General features: G+C 38.8%; 2 protein-coding genes across 4 annotated transcripts in view; one reads left to right on the top strand and one right to left on the bottom strand.

Annotated features, from left to right (window-relative positions):
* Positions 1-9642, top strand: part of WDR26 (WD repeat domain 26) — a 31365-nt gene extending 21723 nt beyond the window's left edge. Inside the window, exons 10-14 of one of the 2 annotated variants that reach the window (XM_062571585.1) lie at positions 383-528; positions 1062-1140; positions 1748-1877; positions 4747-4932; positions 6466-9642. In XM_062571585.1, the coding sequence (XP_062427569.1) occupies positions 383-528; positions 1062-1140; positions 1748-1877; positions 4747-4932; positions 6466-6491 (567 nt within the window). In that variant the 3' untranslated portion in view covers positions 6492-9642. Of the gene's footprint in view, positions 1-382; positions 529-1061; positions 1141-1747; positions 1878-2742; positions 4712-4746; positions 4933-6465 lie in introns of those variants that run through there. The other variant, XM_062571586.1, reaches the window with a different exon arrangement.
* A 6894-nt stretch (positions 9643-16536) lies between these two features.
* Positions 16537-23102, bottom strand: CNIH4 (cornichon family AMPA receptor auxiliary protein 4). 2 transcript variants are annotated; one of them, XM_062573523.1, is made up of 5 exons: positions 22997-23102; positions 21443-21511; positions 20378-20490; positions 17328-17468; positions 16537-16738 (listed from the first exon to the last, which is right to left on the bottom strand). In XM_062573523.1, the coding sequence occupies exons 1-5, from the start codon at positions 23063-23065 to the stop codon at positions 16711-16713; spliced, it is 420 nt and encodes a 139-aa protein (XP_062429507.1). In that variant the 5' UTR covers positions 23066-23102; the 3' UTR covers positions 16537-16710. The 2 variants fall into 2 exon arrangements, with proteins under 2 accessions (XP_062429507.1, XP_062429508.1); XM_062573524.1 differs by lacking the exons at positions 21443-21511; positions 22997-23102 and adding an exon at positions 22541-22690.
* Between the last annotated feature and the right edge of the window lie 446 nt (positions 23103-23548).

Genomic DNA, 23548 nt, shown 5'->3' with positions numbered 1-23548 from the left:
TGGTGATCTACAATTTCGCCCATACTCTGCATTACTTGTTATCTAAATCAGTGCCTTGGATCATAACCCCAATAGCAAAGCTCCATCCCCACAGAGGTGAGGTTGCAGATTTGTTCCCAGACCTGAAGTAGATTGCACATTATCAGGCATGGAAAATAAATGGAGAAATGGATTCTTGGTTCTCCAGGACAGGTATCTACAAAAGCCCTCAGTTACCACAAGGCATGCCCTAGTCAATGTATTAAGTCATCTCTGTTGCAGGCTAATACCACTTTCTGTAGCAACTGTGCGAACAGAAGGCAAAAAAAAAAAAAAAAAAAAAAGTCACAGAGCTTGTAAAAAATCCAAGACTAACAGTTTTTTCCCTCTCTTCTCTGATCAGGATTTAGATGGTAATCTCCTTGACTCCTGGGAAGGGGTGAGAGTACAATGCCTTTGGTGCTTGAGTGATGGGAAAACTGTTCTAGCATCGGACACACACCAGCGAATTCGGGGTTATAACTTTGAGGATCTTACAGACAGGAACATGTAACTACCTTTTTCTTCAGTTTTGAATTCTTGGTTCTTATCATGGGAAAAAGATTAAGGATGGGGTTATGGGGCAGGATGGGAAATAAGTTCTTACGGTGCCCTCAGTATTTAAAAGTATATAATATGGAATAAGAATTAGTGAGTATGAATTGCAGAGAGAAGAATAAGGTCAGGTATTAGAAATAACTTTCTGAACACTGGAGTAAGTTTCTTATGTATGTTTCTACATCTTGGTCATTAAGAATCTTGTTTATACCTCACAATTCCTGATACATTTTTAGATCTACCTTGAAGTTGGGAGTTGGATTTGAGGTCTATAGTCCTTTTCAGTCTTAGGATTCATCATAAAGTAAGCAAACTATTGCAGATGTAGCTTGTATTGAAGATGTACCTAATTTCAAATGCAGTTTAAAATTCAAAACTGTCTTTCCGTGATAATATTGCAGAAACAGGGCATGGCTTTTGGTTTTGATGATGCATTTTTGTTTAATTAAGTGTACTCTTAACACTGATTCATTTTGTAATTTCAGAGTACAAGAAGATCACCCTATTATGTCATTTACTATTTCAAAAAATGGCCGTTTAGCTTTGTTAAATGTAGCAACTCAGGTGAGTTGGTGGTGATAAATGGAAGTGCAAATAAACCTGCTTACAACCAGTAACCCTTTTCCAATATTTTGATGGAGCTTGGGGTGTTAACCAGTTGCGTTTCACATAATACGAAGGCCCTAATGCTCACAAATGTAGTATGACCTTCTCTGATAAGAAGGTGACCTTTTCCTAATAATGATTTTCAAGCTGGTTTATAGTCAAGAGTTTCATACTATGAAATATATACTGTTGAATATTAACATCCAAATATAAGATTGGGAAGCCAGGTACAGCAAGGGTTGAGGCATGTTGATATCTCATGGCCTTTTTACTTGTAGGAAGAGTTTTGTTTGTTTGTTTTGAGAATTAGGGACTTTGGGGGGTTGTTTTTGGTGTGTTTTTTTTTTAACCTTGAGTAAGAACAGAAGCTTTTGAAATAGGGGCTACAGAATGGAAATTTAAGCTAGTTAATTGGTATCTGTTCAGTTTTACTCCCTTCAGCTAGTAACAGTACTGAAGTTGGCTGAAGTAGTATACTTTGATCATTTTTCGTTGTTTTAAACATTTCAAAAGAACGCAATGGATAATATTTAGTGATAACATCCTCTATACTTCTTCTTCCCAGGGAGTTCACTTATGGGACTTACAAGACAGAGTTTTAGTGAGAAAGTATCAAGGTGTTACACAAGGATTTTACACAATTCACTCGTGTTTTGGAGGTCATAATGAAGACTTTATTGCGAGTGGCAGTGAAGGTAACATGATCCCCCTTTGTGCAGAAAACTGGCACATCATCTACTTCCTATACCTACTGTTAAAATGCTCTTGCCAGCAGCTGTCATCTCTATAAGCAAGTAACTGGTTCATTAAATAGCAATTTGAGGAGCAATGAGTGTTGCATACTTCAAAAAATAAGTGTGCTAGCAGAAAATCTTTGGAGAGAATGGTACTAGTAGAAAGCGTTAATGAATCTTTTGTCTCACTCCTGTAAGGCAAAGAACATCTGCAAAATTTTAATTAAAAGTGGATGGAGTATTCTAGAGGGTGTTGTTTTTTTGTTTGTTTATTGTTTTTTGTTTGTTTGTTTTGTTTTTGTTTTTTTGTGGTATGACACCTAGGCCTATGATTTGAATCAGAAATACTTTTTCTTGCAAGTAATAGCTTTGTTTGCCTGTTGAAGATAGGCATGGCCAGATTATTTTAATTTCAATAGAGCTGTCATCTTAATTATGAAAGGAGTAGTCTCCAATTAAGCAGTTGTTGACATTGTCTTTCTGGTTGAGTTTCATGGTGATCAAAGGCTTTGTGATGTTTTCTTTTTCCACTGTCTGTAGCAAGAGTAGAAATTAGTTAATACTATGTATCTTGAATTAGTTTGATTCTGTTGCTGTTGTAGTACCATCACCTCCCATGGAAGTCACTTAAGATGACTATATAAGTCTATGAGTTCAAGCTAAGAATTGCACTCACTAGATAAGTAATCAGTGCCTGTACTGAGTAACTCACAGCTGTTAAGAAATAGGAAATACTGGCCAGGATAAAGGGACAGTATTATGAACTTTTTTTTGGAAAATATCCAGATAACATCTAAAATTAAATCAAGTTTCCCCCTCTGACCAGACCCAGTGGAAGATAATGCCTGAAGGACAGCATCTCCAATCCAGTGTCAATCAACCTCTTCATCTTTGAGACAGATTCCTGGTGTGGGGCTTGAGTACCAGAAAGTTCAGGATGTGTGTGTTGAGCTGTACCGATGATGTGCATGTATGGGTGTGGACGCTACAGTGCACCAATTTTTTTCCCCCCTCTTCTCTTTGTGGACAGTTGGCTTCTGACCTACTATTTTCTGTGACAGGAATGTGGTAATGAATTTATCTTAAGTCGTCGTCTCAAGAACAGCTTTTTAAAATTTTTGCTGTCTTAAAAAGTACCCAGCTGTAGTTGAAGCTAATGGCAGCTTATTTAGATTTTTACTACCTAAGGCTGTTGCCTCTTCGCACTGATTTGTTGCAAATGTGGCTGCTGTGAAAGTCTCTGTATGTACAGAAAACATAACAAATTAAATGGTCATAGCTTCTTCAGTTTAAGAAGGTATGTTGTCAGATGGAAAGGCTTTTTTTCTAACACGTGTGTCAATAGGAAGAAAACGGAGGTCCGTCTTTCTGAGATGGAAATGGACTGCTGTCTTAATCTAGCTAACTTGTTTTTTCCAAAACATAACACATACGTTCTGACAAGCACCAAAATACTGGTTTGTGTTTAGGCTTTGATTCTCCCAGACAGCAGAGGCTTGCGTGTCCAGTGTTTGAGCAGAGTGTGAATTATCTTATTTGATGAATAGCGTGGATATGTAGTTTCTTGAAATCCTAAGTGGAATGTCAACACAACCAGACCATTTGCATCAATACAAATACTATAGAGGTATTTTACTCAAATGAGCTGATTCAGCAGAAGATAATTAAGTTATCACATGATTCCATGATGCTATTCTAGCAGGTAGGTCAGAGAGCAAGTTTGTTTTGTAAGGGGCTGGGAGGAGGAATAGAGGAGGATTGATTTGTCTGTTAAGGCTTCAGAACAAGGCTTCTATGTTAAACATGTTCAAATAGATTGAAGTACTTTCCTTTGATTTGCTAGGACTAAATACTAGGCTTTTGTATATAATGAGTAATAAATACTTGTTCAGTTTGTATAGCTTCATTTGGAAGACACCAAAGACATTCCTAGAGAGGTCAACTCACAGATTTGTTAAAGGTTGCTAATCTGCAGTTGGAAAAAAATTTCTTTATATTTAGAGTCAGTTATTATTAAATGTAGTTGGTTATAAAGCAGTAACGCTTTTCTAAAAATTGCAATGGAATGTTTGACTGGTTCCCTGTTCTCACGTGTCGCTAGAAATAATTAAAAGCTTCCTATCACAAAATAAGACCTGTAGGGCTGTTCACTGCATCTTCTGTAGTATGTAGGAATTCATATTTTTAAGCGTCACACAAGTATTAATTGCTTTTCAAGACTGTCTGCAGTAGCTCTGAATTTGAGGCTTTAGGCTTAGTTGCCACCCCTCTGCTTCTCAGTTTTCACTTTCACTGGCATATTTTTAAGTCTTTGGTACCAAAACAAGTTTTATTAACTACAGAGCTGTGACCTTATCTATAACCCATCAACAGATGGTTGTTCAAAGATATTCTGCCTTAGCACATGTAGCTTTATAATGCACATAAATATGATGATTAAAAGAAACTAATTCTACAAGCCTTCCTTTTAGATAAGGTTATAATTCCATATCCATAATTTTAGAGTAGCTGTTTTTGTTTTTTTCAGCCATGCATTGGCTTATCTGCATTGTAGTCAAATGTTTTTCTTCAAATGCCAGACTTGGTAGACTTGCAAGTCTTAAGAGGAATGAAGAGCTTTGCCCACGTTATTTCGGTCACTTTAAGGGAGGGGGGAAAAAATCTTGTTAGTACTGATGCACATTCAACAGAAGTGCAGTTTAGAATTTACAACATTAATAATATTTTAGTTGCTGAGAGCTTCTTGTGTGGAAGTGTGAGTTGACATGACGAGTGGTCTATTCAGAACAATGTTTCTCATTCTGTTTCTTAAATTGCGTATTTTATTTAGATCACAAAGTATATATTTGGCACAAGCGTAGTGAGCTGCCGATTGCGGAGCTGACAGGGCACACACGTACTGTTAACTGTGTGAGCTGGAACCCGCAGATTCCATCCATGATGGCCAGCGCCTCTGATGATGGCACTGTTAGAATATGGGGACCAGCGCCTTTCGTAGACAACCAGGATATTGAAGGTAAAACACCCTGTGTGTGTGTGGTTTTTTTTTTTTGTTTGTTTGTTTTTTTTTTTTCTAATCACTAAAACTGCAGCTGGTTCCGTGGGGGTTTTTTGCCATAAATAAATAGAAAAATACTTTTAAGTCTTGGGTAGAATCATTTACTTTTACTAGAAGAAAAAAAAAGCTGCTGTTTTTTTCATACGACTTTTAATTTTCATCTAAGCTATTTGTGTTTGTGGAATAAAAAGAAAACTAGTGTTTCCAGAATGATATTCAAATTTCTGACATGGCCTTATAGCAAACCATGGTGTCACTAAAACCTCAGAATTACATTAATTTATGTAGACTTCTCAAAAATGTTGCTGCTAATACTTTAAGTACATACGGCATTATTAGAAATGTAAATAATATTCCAGCCACACTGGAAACTGAGTAATGATATTATAATGCTTACAAAAGGAATCTCCAAAATCTGGAGACTGAAGTGTTTACACCTTAAAAGCTGATATGCCATGGATTGTTTCCTAGCCAGTAGCTTTCATCTGTGTCCAGGAGAGAGATGCTTGTTAAATGGGTGCTATTTGTTCCAGTGTCCAAATGCACGTTAATTTTTTTCCAACTCTCCCTGCCCACCTCCAGAGTTGTTAATAGAATTACTATTTGGAGTTGTTCTGTTGTTTAATAGGCTCCTGCGACTAACATGTTCATCTTGTGGTAAAAATTTATAGTAGACCAAAGCGAAACACAGCATATCCTGTTGCCACAGGATGTTATGGATACTAAGTGTGAACATGAGTTCAAGAGGAACCTGGATGACATAATGAAAGAGAAACCCACTGAGTGCTCCTAGATGCAAAACCCCTCTGGTTCCAAATGCCCTTTGGGTGAAAATGGCTGGAGGCTGGAAGGAGTTTAGGGGGAAGAATTAACCTCCTCTCCATGCTCTTGCACTTTCAGAAGCATCGGCTTCTGGTGTTGGACTATGTGGGTCAGGCTGGCCAGTCTCCTGTTTGTAAAATTTTGAACGCAGCTATAAGAACTCAGATTCTGCCCTCCACTTGTTTTTATTTTTATTTTTTCACTAGTTTTGTGGGTTCCTCCAGAAGATTAGTTGGAAACTTGATAAAAATCAAACCAGTAGGAACTCGGGATTTCTCATAGCAGTGTGTCTGCAACAGAGACTTAGGTGCATGAAGCAATGTCTTAACAATTTAGGAGTCTTAAAAGGATGACAGGCAGCTTTGTAATTAGCGTACTGCAGTGGAACTTGAATGCAAATGTGTTTGTTTATTGGTTTCTTTGGGGAAGAGAGAGCTTTTGTGTGCTAGCAGCTAACATGCTGAATTAATCTTTAAATGAATATGAATAATAGTATCTAAACCAGGCTATTTTTAGCATGTGATATAGTTGCACAGTAAAGATAAGTGCTATTAATGCATGTTCAGTAAGACTTCTGTAAATGCACTGTGTTAATGACCTTATAATAGAAATTATTAACTGTTGATAAGTTCTTCAAGATGTGATTTCTTTCTTTTTGTTTTTGCTCAGAGGAATGCAGTAGCATGGATAGTTGATGGCGAATTTGGAGCAGACGACTTCAGTTTAACTTAATTAGTCGTATTTTAAATGGCTTGGGATTTGGTGCAAACAAACATGATTGATAGCTGGACAGACATGCTCGTCATGAAAAAGAACCATTTCTGAAGCCCGATTGGGGCCAAACATTTACCACCTTGCTTCATAGTAACCAGTCGAGATGAAGCACGTCGTTAGAACGTTGTTGGACACCGTGTTGAAATTACCCCCCCATCGGTTGTGAAGAACTGTGCTACATTCAGGCTAACCATTGAACTCAGTATATATATTTTTCCCTCCTGCCTTTTTGTCTGGCAGGCTACTGTTCTTGTTGCTCTTCTGTGTAATGAAGTTTAAATGCTTGTTTGGAACACTTTATTTAACAGTTTAGAAGGCTTGATAGAAAGAGTGCTTTAGTCTGAAGAGTATACATTGGATAGGAAAGTATTTCCTTCTCTTGTTTCTCAAATCTCTCTCCGCCTTACTTAGCTTGAGATCTTTGCAGCTTGGTTCATGGATTCTAGCCTTGCCCGTTGCGCAGTATATATAAATTGAGATGATAAACCAATGAACTATGTCAAAAGCACTCTCAATATCACATTTGACAAAAAGTTTTGTACTTTTCACATAGCTCGTTGCCCTACAGAGGGGTTAACAGCACAATTTTTTAAAAATAAATTATTTATAGGATTAAAATGACTTCATTTGTATACATTTGGAATTAAAGCAATGTAAGAAGTGTTGTGAAATGCAGTATCACTGATGCTCTTTCAGTGTGTCGTAAGATCCATCCAAAAGCAGTAGCTGAAGGAGCTTTACATAGGCAGTGAAACTTGTTCTAGAAAGAGAAATTCACTGTTCATCTTAGCAGAAAAACTGTGTTATTTAGAAGCAAAAGCATTCAGAGTGCACCACCAAACAGACTTTAAACAGGACAAGGTTTTTTGGTTTGTTTTTTTAAGATTACATAAATACAAGCAACAATGCTGGTAAAAGGTAGGCTACACCTGGATGGAAGAGTTAACATTTTTGAAAGTAGTTAACATCCAAATCATAATTCAGCACTTGTATTATGACTGAAAACTTTATTTGATAAACAAAGATGTATAGGTTTTCTTTTTGAGAATATCCTTTTAAGTTTACAGATTTAAATGTCTCTCGTGGACCTTGCTGAAAGTTGGTGCTGTGAACATCTTGACACATTTAGGAACAGTTCCACTAATATCCCATGTTTAAAAAGACAAATAAATTTTTAACTTAAGTATTTATTCTTCTCAGAATAAAGAGATGGCCTGGCATCCCTGTGCTTCTGCACTGCACGCACATTCATTATGGAATGGTATTGGACTCCCTCTTCCCGTGTTGAGTTGAAAGGTGGAGTTGGTGCTGCTGTGAAGTAAAAAGGGAGCAAGGAAAGGCATGTCACCAGGAATGATAGCAAGAAAAAGGTGGACTGCATCCTTAAATGAGGCAATAAACTTAGTGTCCTTGTTAGCGATGTGTGGAAGAAGGGTGGGGGAAGGTTTGCCAGAGTTCCTGGGAAGAGAAGCCTAGCCACTTTGAATGGGAATGTGGTGTTTAACATAAACAGTCCCTTTTTCTCTTTCCTAGGAAAACAAAGTGAAACTTAGCAAGTTAGATTTTAGATTCCAGCCATCAGGTGGGTTTTTTTTTTTTTTTTTTGTTTCCTTGTGTTTAATTTTAAACATGGCTTAAGGCTCCAGTATTCTTGTTGAGACCAGCCCTGATGCATTCCCATCTGCCTTGGTACTTCCAAAATGAAGAAAGAGCTTCACATTGTTATCTTTAATCTAGTTAATTCGTCTTGAACATCTTAAAATTAAGGTGAATTTCTTAGCAGCTACCATCCCACAGGACTGAGTATACATGTATAAACTTAGAACAAGGAACTGATATATAGTTTATTAGCAGACTTCAGAGAAAATTGTTTGTTTCTGCTGTTGGCAGCATTTCTGACAACACAAGATTAATCTTGGTCCTGTGGCATTGATGTTGCAGCAAAACAGACAGCTTTCCTAACATCAAATTCAAGTAAGCTCAACCTTTTGGTTTTAAATAAACATTGAATACCTAAATTGTAAACATAGTGCTTTATGTTCAAAACATGGTAGAATTCATAAGCAGTGTGTAAATCTTCAAAAAATACCCCAATATACTCTTGCTCTGGAACATGTTGTAAAACAAAACATTATTTAGGGAAAGTGGTGGAGGAGAATAATCCTTTTCTTTCTTTTCTTTTTTTTTTTTCTTTTCTTTTTTTTTTTTTTTTGGATTGTCCTTTAATGTGGTCTGGCACTACTTGTTCACCCCGTACTCACGGGACTTCAAAGGGAACTTCAGGCAGGTAGTGAACATTGGGTCAAACCTCAAGCTTAGATTTAGTCTAATATGCACTTGAGCAGGCATTTTAATGTGGTGGCCATACACAAAACAGTGAGACTCTTTATCTGGTAAAAGCTGTGTGGAAGGAAATACTAGAGGATACCTACTTTCCACTGCAGTGAATTGCAACCAGAAATTTAAACTTAATACTTTTGCCAAAATGCTGCCCCTCTGTTCTGGGGCTTCTCTTCTGGACTTGGTATGTACCTCTGAAATACACTTCAGGTATTCAGAAGCAGAGTTGGGAGAAGCACATGTTCGGATAGCTCTGCGTTAATTCGGTTTTGTGGTGCAACGATGCGATATAAGGGAGAGCTCCCTTAATCGGACAGGTGGCTCTATGTCCAGGGTGGCTAAATGAGAGAGCGTATTGCATGGGTATCTGCTGCTTACAGGTGGTGTGCAGAGAACGAAAGGTGAACCCAGTCTTCATTTTGCCACAGCACTTGGTCCCACAGTAAACTTGCATTATGGATCCGGTGGTAATGACTCATTTTAACTTTGAGATTAAAGAGGAACTTAAACTATTTTTAACATGTGAGATATTCACAACATGTGAACTGAAAAGTACCAATACTTTTTGCACACAGACTAAAATGAGACTATGGGGGAAAAATTAATTGCTCATTTGCAACATGTCGCTTTCCATGTGCTTAAAAATGTTCATAGGCTGGAGTCTAAGGCTGGAACAAGTACACATCTGCAATAAATTACTGTATTTCTAGTAAACAGACCTATGATTTTAGAGAGGAAGCGTGCGCTTCTTTTTTAGCTTTTTTTTGGTAACCTTTGCCAGGTTACTGGCAAGGCAGTTCTTTAACAAGTTATGTTGAAGCATTTTATTTATCTGGATGTTCGTTAGCTGTTCAGGTAAGTAGTTTTCAAGGGACAACGGAGCACGGGAGGGAAAAGCTGTGGTGGTAGACCTGTCGGCGGGGGGGAGGGCAGGGAGTCACATGGACACAGGACACTTGTTTCAACTTCCCTCTGTCTTCTCTAAAGTTCTGCAACTTAAAAGTTAACTTCTTTTTAGGATTAGAGCAAAGATGCAAGCTGGAAACCTATCCAGGTCTTGCCAGATACTTCTCAACTTGATTTCAAGCAGGTAATATTTAATAAAGCTCAATTTGCGCTTAGGAGTTTGTGTCTAGTTATATCTCCTTACTCTGATAAATGATGTTCCTACCCAAAATCAACTTTCAAGGCTTCCTTAGTAAGACATTTCTTCATGGAAACCAGGACTCTTATTAGCCCTAATTCGAGGGGAGATGGTGTAGAGACCCAAATGGGGAAGGGAAGCTGAGAGAAATGAATACAAAAAGCAGGATTTACTGGCCAACAGACAAACTACTGTAACTTAAGGGGGAGGAGAAAAAAATGCACTTTTAATAGCTTATCCACATCTTTAGCCCCAAAATACACCCATCTGTGGTGGGCTTGGTGGGTTTTTCTGTGGGTTTCTTTTTTTTTTTTTTTTTTTTTTTTTTTTTTTTTTTTTTGTTTGGGTTTTTTTGGTTTTTTTTGAGACATCTATTAAGGGAAATATCCATCCCGTAACTCCTTTTTACCTCCTCCTCTTTTCCACATTGGCTTGAGTCCATTTTCAGCTGCCATACTTACATTGAAAACTGCTACTTCTAATGATGTTTAGAAAAAATCTCTAACACTTTTTTAAACAGGGTGGACTTAATTGCAGTGTGCAGTTTTGAACTACTGCTGCAGTAGCTGCCTCTAGTTATTGAAATAAACTGTAGACAAGTTTTTTGTCTCCTAATCCGGATTATCTGGATTCAGTAAAACGTCCGTGAGAGTGTTCCTCCCACCCGGTGTGAATGTGCACGTGTGTGTGTTGCATAAGCAGACCTAGAACCAAACGTTCTAGGTACGTGTCACGTTTTACCGCATCCTTTCAAGTCGTGTGTATGTGAAGTGTCCTTTGACCCGAAGCTTTTGGTTAATACCAGTATATTTTTATAAATTTGAAAGTCATTGTGCCCCATCTTAAACATTTTTCATTGCTAGGGTAATGTGCTAGATTTGAATCTTAACATTTTTAGGCACAGATGGAAAAAGTCATTGGCTCCTTGAAAACATATGGGACAAAATGGATCCTCAAAGCATGTATGTACTTACAAACCAAGCTGTAGAGATCAAGAAAAGAACTTTATTGTTGATCTCAAGATTTCTAAATTGTCAAGATTTATATGGAGTTGTGGTGGAACTAGTTAACACTTAGAGCTTTTGGTATGTAATGACTATTTGCTATGGACTGATATTAAATGTTTCAAAGGATTGCGTTCTTAAACTTTCTGGATTTTTGTTACTCTCCTCGGATTATATTAAGTAGTTAAAATTTCTTTGCTATATTACATTAAAAACATAAGAACTTTGGGTCTCGTATTTATTTTCACTTGTCTTACTAATTATTTACAGAACACCGTTTTAACTTTTTTATTTTATAAATGTGTAGTATTTTAAACATATCTTTAAAAATTGTTCAATTGGAACTACATTAGCTTCTGATTTGTTTTTATTAGGATTTTTTAAAAAATACACTTTTTCCATGTTGGTGCACAGCACTTAACAGAAATGTTTGTATTCCCTTTCTTTCAATTCAATAAACAGAATGAATAACTGGAGTTAGCAGTTTTTAGTTTCCTAAACTTCACCTATGGCAATTACTTGGATGTTCATTTTTGGATAAATATGAATTTGTTCCATATTTAATTTCCTCAATGGGAAGAATTGTCTGACAGTTTAGCTGAAGATGAATTCACTGAGAACGTTGTGCAGAGACTTTCCAGTTCTTGTTCCTGGTGTTTGGCTCTAACCAACCCCACGCTTCTGTTTTCTTTGGACATTCGAGCCACTTGGCACCGTACTTGCCTGTGCACCGTTCTGTGCTTATTTGAGCTGTTGAATGTCTACTCCTTTGAGGCTCAGCGTAAGCCTTATGCTAGATACTCACTAAGGTGCTGTTTAGCTTGCTCAAATATCATCTACAAGTTGCTTTAGGTGAAAGGGGGTTGGTTTGGTTTGGTTTTGTTTTTAACAAAATGTTGCTTCACCATATTAAGAAGTACCACCACGTCTTGCTTGCACTTTTTTTTTTTTGCCAGCTACCAGGATGCAGCGATCAGGAAGTCCTCTGATCTCCACCTCAGGTTGACCTAAGCAGGTTTTGTGGTTGACAGCTCTTGAAGTTCAATCACTCAGTGCCTTTGTTCCGTCCACCTAACCCTGCGTTCTTCTGCTGCTCCTCCTCATACCTTAAACAGAACGTCACTTTTCTGCCCTGAATTCGGCACCGTGTGTACCTGTATTTTGGGCATTTTTGTTCAGCTCTAGCTAACGCTGTATTTAATATAAAACTGCATCCAAACTTGCTCCTCCTCTTTTAGCGTTTCCAAATTCAATTCTTTTACTGTTTTTGTTTTGGTTGGTTGGTTGGTTTTTTAATCAGCTTCTCTATTGAATAGAACAGGTCCTTAGTACCTACCTCTTCCCCTTGTTCCCTTCCTTCCAGTTTAGGCAGTGTTTACATAATCACATCTCCAGTCCAGCTGCAAATATAACGGGCACATGTCATCCCTTTCTGGGCATTTTCTTTGCGCTGTTTCCCCTGAGTAGTAGTATCTATGTTCAAGGGATGTCAGGCTGCAGACCTAACTCTTCATCAACTGTGTGGGGAGTTCACGGCTGAGAGTTTCTTGGATGGGGTTTGTTACATTTCATCTGCCACCCTGTGCCTGCCTCTTACTGGAGAGAGCAGGGAAGCATGAAAGAGAAACAGGTATATGATTTCCTAGAAGTGTGAAATTTCAATATACAGAATTTTAAAATGAGTTGTGATTTTTATTTTTAATTATTTATTGAAGTCACCTTCAAGCAGTATTTCTAGTAAACTCTTTCTAAAGCTGCTTACTTAAACCCCAGCTTTTGGAATCATGGTACTTCAAACTGTTTGAGCCCTTTAGATCATATAGAAGAGATAACATAAAGAATCTGACTCTAGATTAAGTATTTCATAATTAGCTTAAATCTAAGCTCTGCATGAGGTAGGGTACCTCTTCACACTGACATTTTTTGTTTTACTCTGTCACTTTAAGCCTTTGCTTATGCTTTCTGTGCTTCTTTAGGCATGCCTTGCTATTTTGTATGTGTTGCATGTGTCTAGAGGATGCACTCATTACTGAAAGATAGCAGTCCCAGTTGCCTCCTCCCTTTAAAAGGCCTGGAATGCTCTGAAGGAGTAATTCTGTTGTACTTTCAGTCCTCACCTAAGCCTCCCCTGAAGTTTGTATGCCTCTAATGTTTCTGCCAAAAATAAGGTGTTTAATGATCACCTGCATGCTGATCAATACTGCTGCAATTCTTCTGTTACCATCTCCAAATTCATCATTACTGTAATATCCTTGGAGGCAAAAATGATCTCTTGTTAGCGTTTGGACAAAAACCTAGAGAGCCTCTTGTGAAGTGAAGCATTAGAATAAAGCAGATAGACAGTGATTTGCTCTTTTGAGCAAATCACTGATGTCAAATTGATGGTTAACCATGTAGAGCTGTTATTAGGTCCACTTGACATACTTTTAATTCTACTAGATTCCATAATACAGAACTAATACTAGAATAAAACAGCACTTACTAGGATGAGAAGGTAAGTGTATTCCTCAATAAAACTGGATAAACAAACAAACAAGTCCATAACCCTAATGATGAACTGGAGGGAAAATGTGCTTACGTAATTTAATTACCAAACACCCCACCCCTTCTTTCAGCTGTAGTACTGTAACAGCTATTGAAAATCTGGCTGAAAACTGCTGAACAACTAATATGGTAGCAAGTACCTAAGCTGTAGGTAAGGAAAAAACAGCTTTCTAATCCTGCATGAAATTTAGAATTCCTGTAAGTCAACTTCACATTTATTTCCATGGATTAAGAGCATTCTAGAAATCATAGCTAATCATTTGAAGGATAAAGTAATGGCCCAGTTATAAAGGTATGCTTGAATACCTTAGCTCAAGAGGGAAATATGTTCTGGTCCACAAACAGGAGGGAACCTGGGCTTTTGGTCTCACCTTGATTCCCAGTGATAAGGCTAGGTGAAGTTTTATTGTGACCAGTCTAAAGTTTATCATTCTCTCGAGTCGCCTATCCAGTTGCTTGGATTTAAATTAGCCTGTTGATAGAGTGCCAGAAAGACTTTTTTTTTTTTTTTTTAACTACTATAAAATGTTTGTGCTCTGTGAGTCTCCCATGAGAAGAATGTAGGACCTTTTTTTTTCTTTTCCAGCTAATGCACTACATTTTTAGCAAATGTATGTATTATTTTTCATGTGTTTTTCATATTGCTGACAGAGTTGTGTAAAGATCACTGTTAAGATCAGAAATGACCTGTACACAATAAAGAAGGCTTTGAAGTTACCAGTGTAATTACTCTACAGAATTGAGGCCTTTGGATCCTTCTACTGAGGTGATTACAACTACTATAATAAGCTATTAGAGATGAACGAACAGAAAAATATTCTCCAAAAAAGGAAAAGGGTGTGTGTTGTACATTTGCATTCATAAGTAAGTGTAGTTTGTTTAATATTTGACAGCCACCATTTAGAATACATTTCTGTACTTTCTGCTGATTTAGTGTGGTCAGCAGTACATTCTACATTCTTTACGGAGGAAGAAGGAAAGATTCCACAGTAACATCCGTCAAGGATGTGACTTTCTGTCTGTCTGTCTGTCTGTCTGTCTGTCTGTCTGTCTGTCTGTCTGTCTGTCTTCCCCAGTATGGTGTTCTTTCTCCTTATTCTTCCCTGCCCAGCTTCCTCCATTGTGGAAACACTTCCCTCCATAGAGGGGAATGGAAGATTTTTCCCAATGAGTGATGCATCTTAACAAACCCAATATGGAATGTGTCAGTCCTGTCTAATCCTAACAGCATAATTCTGAAGAGTTAGTTACTACCTAGAAATTATTGAAGACAATGAAAATATTTAAGATACAGTATTAACACGGCTCTCATCTCAAAATCACATCTTTATAATAAGATACAAGACTTCTGATCTATTCTAAGCAGTGTAATTACACATAAAGGTTAATGGCCACATTTCCCGTGGTGCAACTTCATTTAATGAAATTTAATCTGTTGGCACTGCAGGCAGGACTTAAGAGGAATACTAATAAGTCATTTAACCTTTCTTCTAATGGATAAAAACCAATATATATGTGTAGCACCATTTTTTCACAAGAATATACAACAGGCTATAACTCAAATAAGTACAACTGTCTTCATGCACAAATAACTAATCCCCTAATATGTATGCTACTACGAAAGTTACTGGCATTCCTGCTAAATTTTGTTTTTTCTCTCCCTTTCATAGACCTACATCCTGTCTGGGGTTCAGCTTTACAAGGCAGTACTTCCTGTATTAGTGGCATGTGGTGGTGGTACCTATTCCACTATTTTCTACTGAGTATATTTTCAGTATATTTTAATCTTTGCAAGAGCTAAATTTAGAATCTGTCTATCATAAATTTAAGGATAAACTTATCCTAGAACAAATGTTACATGTAAGACAGCTAGAGAAATAAAACTTCGGGTGTTCTGTATCTGGTTTTGTGTCCAGCAGTAAAAAAATCTTTTGCACATGAACAACATACTAAAACCTATACAATCTGCTAACTACAGCTGAAGACTCACAAGTTCTTAAGAAGGAAAAGCTCAGAAGTTTAAAAACCTAACTACAGATCAGTATTTCTGAAGTGTTTCAAAAAAAGAATCTATAGGTTCTTACATACACATATGTAAGATTTAAAAACAATTGTCGGACAGTGAGGGCACAGACTCGGGTTTATCATTGATGCAAGAGCAACAACAGAAAGCACATAGTTTCTTGGTGTCTTTGAAGCAGAATCACATCAGAATTGTAGGAATAACTGGGCTACAGCCTACCACAGTACCTCCCCCGGTTAGACGCGTTCTTGATTCACCTTGCTGGATATGGGAACAGCAGGTTCATGGAGAAACGGCTGAATCATCTTGTGCTCCATTACTGTCTCCAGGCGCTAGTGAAATGTGGTATTTACTTTGTATGGAAGTCTATGATGTGTTTCAATGATAAAATAGGAGTGGAAGGGAAAAAGCAAGTTCTACTCATGCTTAGTCATTTACCTGTAGCAAAAGGCAAAACTTGCACACAAGCGTCACTTTTACCAAAGGAACCTTAATCCATCTGAACACGAGACTTCATATAGATTGTCTGGGGGTGGATGGGAAAAAAGCACAACTTTTATTCCACAGCTTTTTAACTGAAAAACACCGACATGTAAAGATGCAAGCTGTGCTAGCATTCCACCTTGAAATACGTATTCCAAAGGCTCCTTCAAAGTAGGCTCTAATCAAACAGCTTGACAGCCAGAGGCATATCCTGAGATACTTTAGGAAGAAATAGACATCAGAACTGCACTTAAATTTCTTCCAGAGCTACCATGATTACCAGCCTAAGCTGCTGAAATGGGTTTTCTTCTCATCATCTCCTTCCATAAGACCAGCTCTGTAAGCAAGGATTTAATCTTACAAAAGCAGCAGCAACTGCAGTTCAGGTTGTTGTAAAAGGAACAAAAACAACTGCTACACAAATCCAATGTCTTTTCAAAATATTTTATGTTAAAAATACAGAAAAATATTTCTCGTTCAAAGAGCAAAAATATACTGCATGACGACACTGGTCTAGGTATGTTCGAAAGGTGTCTGTGGCTCCATAACCAGTCACTGGAGTGATGACCCAGTTTGGCAGTTAATGGTTCTTTTTCAACTTCTCAATCATTTATCAAAGCCAGAATCATACTGTGACAAAACAGAAAACATTGCGATCAGTGTATTACTGAAGCACGTGCAAGTAGGAACAGCTACTGTTTTTCATGAGAACTGCACTTGATTCTCTATTAGAAAGTCAAGGCAACCATGCCATGTACTTCATTTATGAAGGCATGGATTGCAGAAGTAATATTGCAGGACACAGTTCTTCTATCTTGTAGTAAGTGGCCCCATCATAGGAGTCATCAGGATGCATCTTAGCCAGATCAACTTCATTTTCTCAAACAGAACCTGTAAAATACACTTCATCCTCAAGACTAATCCCATTCTAAACAGAGGCAACTTGCTTTAGATGCTGAAATCATGCAACTTTTTATACAGTGCTTATAGTGGTTTTGAGACTAGGAAATAATCTGAGTTTCCAAACAATACTGGATCAGGAAGAATAAGAGGATATAATGAACCTGTAGATGGCTGTCAAAATACACTATTGAGGCTTAGCACGATGCAAGAAGGTAAGACACTTATGAGTATCAGCAATTATACTTGCAGAATAGAGGAAATAAAAATAGATGGCAGACAATTCCTTTGTTCCCTGGCAACAATTTGTGAGACTAACCTGTAAAGGTACATGAAGAAACAGAGCAGATGAAAGCCTAGTTTAATCATGGCTTCCTTCATGTGTGATTTCAGTTGTCCTCGGTTATGGATCTCTGTGGGATCAAATACCCCCATGTTTCCACTTGGCACCATAATGAACCTGGAAATTTAAGAAAAATAGAAGTGCAGTAATCAAAACACTAGTGAGTATAAGGGTGAAGGGTCGGGGGTAGGAGGGAGTTTGCACAAAAGGGACTTTTTAACTGCATGTTTTACAGTTCAATAAAAAAGGGCTACTTTTCACTTCTTATCCAGTCTCAGCATTTTACATACACCTCTGCCACTACAATTCACAAACAAAGATACAAACAATAATAGGACAGGAGATATCAAAAGCATTAGCCTAGCTTCCTATGTACAAATGGAAAATGTTCTGTGTAATAGCAAATTCCAGACCAGTTTAATTGCTGCTTTCTGTTACTCAGTGTTAGGGTGGAAACCTCCACCCACAGTAGCAAGATGCACTGAATGACAAGGGCTGGGAAAAAAATTAATTTAGCTAAGAATCAGTGATTTCCTTACAAAAAAAAATCTATACATAATCACAAACGCTAGTGGTCAAAATAAGATAGGGAAAGGCAGGGCAAAAGATCTGTACTTTATTCTTCTCTCTGCCACAACTATCCTATTTTACTTCAGCAAAGGCACTGAGCTTTCTTATGGCTGACAAGACGAAAGAGCAGAAGTTAAATAGTTTTCCTTTACTCTCTGAACCCACAGAAGAACAGAAACTGAGTGGAAAAAAGCAAAATAAGTGTTTATATACTTTGAAAATCCAACAAGCAGCATGTACTCCACTTGTACTTCAAAAGGCACTCACCCATCTCTTATAACATTCACTTTACTAATAGGAGGGGAAAAAAGAGAACAAGAAATGAGACGAGTTTCTTGCAGCAGCAGGAGGCAAAAAAAAAAAACAAAAAAAAAAACAAAAAAAAAAACTTAAGCCCAGTGTGCTTTTCTTTTTTTCATAGGGGCATTAAAAAAGAACACATGCAACAACATTTACTCCAGAAATTAGTTCCTGAAATACCACAACATCTGAAGAAGATTCAAACATGCTCATCTGAGGCTGGAAGTCTGGAGCTCATGATAACAGGTTCACACTCCCATTTGTTCACACTTAACCATACTTTACTCATTAACACACCTTCTCCTCTTTTCATTATATTCTAACTACCTACCTTACAACAGACCTCACTTTTTGTCCATTCAATGGCTGGAGCCAAATATAAGTCTTATCCCAAAACATCTTATTTCCCTTTTAATGCCAAACAACACAAACTTGCTTTTGCAGACCTTTATCTCCTTCCCTTCAAGCTATTAACGTATGTGAAATTCCTTGATCCTAAGAAGGAAAGTAGGACTAGCAGCACAGGCTTACAATTTTTACCTCTTGTGGCAGAACAGGCAAGGTATCACATTATAATTTTCATTTATTATATACATTGTATATCTAAAAAAGAGAAAACAAACCTAGATTTGGGGATATTTGGAATGTCTGTTCCATAAACGACTAAAATGAGAATTGTCAACTCAAAACAACATTCCGAGTTTACTGCCTGAAGCATGGCAATAGAACTCATTGTACTACCCTTTAAACTTCTTTCTGATCAGCCGGAGTAGCTGGCTCCAGCAACTGGCTACTTTAAACACTAACACAATTAAGCAAAAGGAAGCAGCAAAGACGAAACTAGTATGAGAAATTTCCAAAACTTCAAGGAAAGTGCATTTTCTTTCTAGTGTCTCTGTAACCAAAAAGAAATGCCAAATTCTGTTTTTTGCTAAAAGATACCAAAGAGAACAGCATCCTTCTGTGCAACAATGATTAATACAATTGTATGAATAATACAAACAAAAGTATCTCTGTGTGCATATTTAGGCAACACTCACCTGTGAAGCGCACAAATTAATGCTCTCTCATGTTACTACAGCTGAGAAATACGTAAAGGCTTTGCTAGCAGTTTTGTAGAAAATAAGGATGATGAATGCATGATATTTTCCTAAAAACAACTGAAATTTCAGTAAAGAGTTTTCTACCTCTCTTTAATGAGACCTGGGAAACCTCTTCTTTCATTTAACCAATAACTCATCCCATCTCAGCAAACTGTTAGCCCTGGCAGGTTCATGGAAACAAAAAGTATAGTCAGCTTCTTATATCTAAGTCTTAAATACTCAGTCTTTTGACTTTCTGCAGTATGGTGCTTAGAGGTTATCTGCCCCAAAACTCGCATTCCGTTTCATTACTCTGTACATCGAGTGACATAAAGCACAGAGGTTTCTGCCCTAGGATGCTAATATTTCTAAACAATAGAAAATAAAATGAACTTTTTTTTTGAACTAACAGTCTCCCCATTGCAACCTGCAAACCCCTAGTAAACAAATCATTTTATAGTAGTAGACAGCCCAGTGCACAAAGACAGTTTAAACCAGTAACACTAAAAGTTATCATCACATTAAAAAGACTGGAAACCTTTCCAAACACAAAGACACAAAATGGGTCACCAAAAACTTCAATTAGACAATGCAAATGAGGGAGGAAAACAAAAGCATAAACAAATGGGGGGGGACAGAACACTTCAGTCTGACACTGGTTTTACAACCATCAGCTATGCTGATCTAAGTAAGTACTTTTATGCCAGTATCTTTATCAGGCACCTAGACACAGAGTGAAGAATCTTGGCAAGAATTTTTGAAGTACAACTTCACAATCCAAATTAACATGTTGTCACTTCCTACAAGCCTGTGAATGATTCACAAATCAAGGTCCTTAGGCATTAGAGAGAATATAAGGAAATGCCAAAAGCTTCAGATCCTAAACTCTGTTGGGTTTCTTGTAATTTTAATTGAAAAGAGAGGAGTTTTACATTAGTTCCATCCACGAAGACTGTTAGCAGCTTAAGAATATAACTGAAACATCTCATCATGATATATTGCTTATCTTCACACTGCATGCAAAGCCTAACTAGTAATGATGAATGAAAACAACATAAAATTCTTTGAACTTACCTATATATATTCCATGTTGCTACTGGCAAATTAAGGAGAAAGATGAACCAGTGCAATGAAATAAGCATTAATACCGTTACAATAGCATGGCCAATCAACTCAGGAACAACCCACTGTAAAAAGAAAAGGAAAGAAAGTTATATCCACAAATGTAAATTCCTCTCTGAAAAAAAATCCATATGGAGCTATTGTCCCATTCTAATCATATCAAAGTAAGACTATATAGCATATTCATGCAGAAGCATACATGTGATTTTATAATATGCGGAAATTAATACTTTCAGCCAGATTCCACATGAATAAGCCAGAAATCAGGCCGTAATATATTTTAACAGAAATAGTTTATTGAATTTTAATACATCAGTTTATAGAGAGAAGCACAGCAGCTGCCTACACACAACTATATTAGTCAAGTTTTTAAGAAAGCAAGTAATTTAAGTAATACAGTGTTAATTTGAAATCACTGCAAAGAACACTGGATTTAGGAATGTGGGAAGCAGATATTATAGATCTGCACAGATATGGGACATATAAACCCCCTCAGGCTTGGAACAGATAAGAAAATTGATCAGTATGGAAATTGACATAGCTAAATTGGGTCAGCCCGATAATTATGTATTTTTGGCTTAAGAGTACCTTGTAGTCATTTCTATTACATTATGAGAGAAAATACTTCTAAATCAAAGTGAACCACCAGGCAAGAATGAGATCGGCTTTATGCAGATTTAGTTAAAACGGAACTTTTCCCTGTCACAGTAAACCACACGTAGGAGCAAGGCAGCACAGAACTCCAGGGAGCTCCATGCAGGGTTAGCCTCAGTCACACGAGCAGCCTATCTCAGAGCACCAAGGGTCCGAAGAACAGCCTTTGTGACTAACTTGCTGAAAGACAGGGATATGAATAAGACAGGCAGACTGAAGTAATGGATGAATGCTTGGGAAAAATATTGCCAATCCAGACTCTTCAGATACATATTATACTCCTGTTATTTGCAATGCTGAGATGCAGAATTGCTTTCTGTTACTTTTCATTTTAAACCACATTACGTGCAAAGAATCATTTACTTTATTGAGCTTTGAGCAGCAAGATCTAGCATTAATGTAGTCGCATTCCAGATCCGACAGTGTAATTATCTGACGTCAAAGATAAGGAAAATTTGTATGATAACTTAGTTATAATACTCAAAGCCTTATTTTCATCCAACAAATTGGGAAATCTTGATCAGAAAGAGTAAGTTGGACCTTTAGAAGAACAGGGCAGATTTTCTGTTTGATTCTCCAGGAGAGCTGCCAAAGTCATATATCAATTAATTACAATGCGTAGTTCTACTTCAGGTAGAAAGTTGGGCCATGTCTTATTATTAGTCTAAGTGATTTTACGGTATTTTTCCAACAGTGACTGTTGCACAAGTGCTAAAGTTCAGTTCAGCACTAAACGTAAACCAGGGAGGCAAACTAGTGTTTTTACTATCCTTACTATGGTAATTGAAACACAACCTGAAAGGAAGAAAAAGACAATGCACTTTTTAAACTCCTCACAATAAAGCCAACTAGAATGGTTTTAATAAGTGGATCTATTCATTTTATACTTACAGCAACACTTAATTATTTCATATTTTGCTAGGAAACAAGCGGGTAATATTGCTATCAAATGAACTTTCAGTAAATAAAGCATGGAGAGACTAAGATAGAAAATTCCTTTTAAAAAAGGCTTAACGCACACATGTACATTATCAAGTTACATCCAGTAAAGCGCACAACCCTTTCTCTACGAAAATGAAAAAGCAGATTTATCCTATTCTTTAAAAGTACATAAAGTCTTTTAATTTTAACAAATAAAGTTTTAGTTTCCTTCATTCCAGGATGAACATCTTTCATGTGCCTCAGTATATTTTTTCCTATTAGGAGAACTGGATAAATTCTGAAGCAATACCAGCTCTTGAAAGAACTTGAGAACTTGGATTCTTCAAAGACAGCCAGAAAGACAGCCTGCCAGAAACACAGTCTAATCAGTGCTTTCTATGTTCTAAGGTGGCCAAATAATGCTGACTGCAGACAAGTTTGTAGCAAAGAACATGCAGATACCGTTCATCTGGGAACCCACAGTATCCGAGCTCTGAGCACGCACTTAAAACAGTGTAAGATACAGAAATACACTTAGACCTCCATAGTTTTGCAGGACGTAAAAAACATGCTTCCAGCATCCTTTCCTCCACCCCCAAGCCAAGCGAGCTCTGCTCCCAGGGAAGCACCATCCGCTCCCCTTGGCCCCGGCCGCACAGGCCAGCGAAATACTGCAGCGACGCGCGATCCAGCGCGGCAGAGGAGTGATGTTATTTCTGCCACGGCCTCGCTCTGAGGGAGCGAAGCCCCGGCGGGGGCGCCGGCCTCTCCCGCCACCGCCCCAAGGGCCGCGCAGCCGTTGGGAGAGGCCGGCGGCCCCGCGCGGGAAGCGGAGGCGGGGGGGGTGGGGGGGGGGGTCCTCGCTCCCTCACAGCGAGGCCGCGCGCGGCGACCGTTGCCCAGCCCAGGCCCTCGCGCCCCGCCCCGCCCCGCCCCGCCCGCGCGCGCGCGGCCGCCGCCGCCGCCCCGGCCGCCGCCGCCCCCCGGGGAGGATACGAAGTAGACGGCGAGGAAGATGAGGGCGCAGCAGTCGATGAGCGAGAAGATGAAGACCACCGACTCCATCCCGCCGCCGCCGCCGCCGCCCGGCCGCGCCGCGCCGCGCCGCGCAGCACGCTGGGAAGCGGAGGCGGACACGGCCCCGCCGCCGCCGGGGCGGTGCTGCCGCCGCATCTACCGGGCGTTTCCGCGCCCGGCGGCGGCGCGGACAGGCCGGGGCGGGCTGCGGCCGCTTTGACAGACCCCTCCGCGGGGGAAACCGCCGGGTATTTCTGGCGTCCGCTAGCGGGCAGCGTGCCCGGAGCGGCGCTGCGGGCGGACGGACAAGGGTGGATGTGGTGGGCGCTGCGGACGGACAGACAGACGGACAAGAGTGGATGTGGTGGGCGGCACAGCGGTGTTCGCAGCGGAGCGGGGTCCGCCGGCTCCGCACGCCGGGCTCGGCACTGAGCACCGCTCTGCAGTTGCTCGGGGCGGGGAAGGGAATATTCGTGAAAAAGGCTACAGAGACAATATCGCACGAACGACAGACACCGACGCTCGTAAGCG

This window comes from Rhea pennata, chromosome 3 (assembly GCF_028389875.1).
Source record: "Rhea pennata isolate bPtePen1 chromosome 3, bPtePen1.pri, whole genome shotgun sequence".
Classification (NCBI taxonomy): domain Eukaryota; kingdom Metazoa; phylum Chordata; class Aves; order Rheiformes; family Rheidae; genus Rhea; species Rhea pennata.
The sequence above is the reverse complement of the archived record's forward strand: the minus strand, read 5'-3'. Positions and strand labels throughout refer to the sequence as shown.

Excerpts from the sequence above, each read along its gene's own strand:
- CNIH4 (XM_062573523.1), bottom strand. The coding sequence starts at position 23,065 with ATGGAGTCGGTGGTCTTCATCTTCTCGCTCATCGACTGCTGCGCCCTC. Across the intron at positions 17,469-20,377 it reads GCAACATGGAATATATATAG|GTTCATTATGGTGCCAAGTG; the intron begins GTAAGTTCAAAG and ends TTAAATTTCCAG. Across the intron at positions 16,739-17,327 it reads TTCTTCATGTACCTTTACAG|TATGATTCTGGCTTTGATAA; the intron begins GTTAGTCTCACA and ends GTTTTGTCACAG.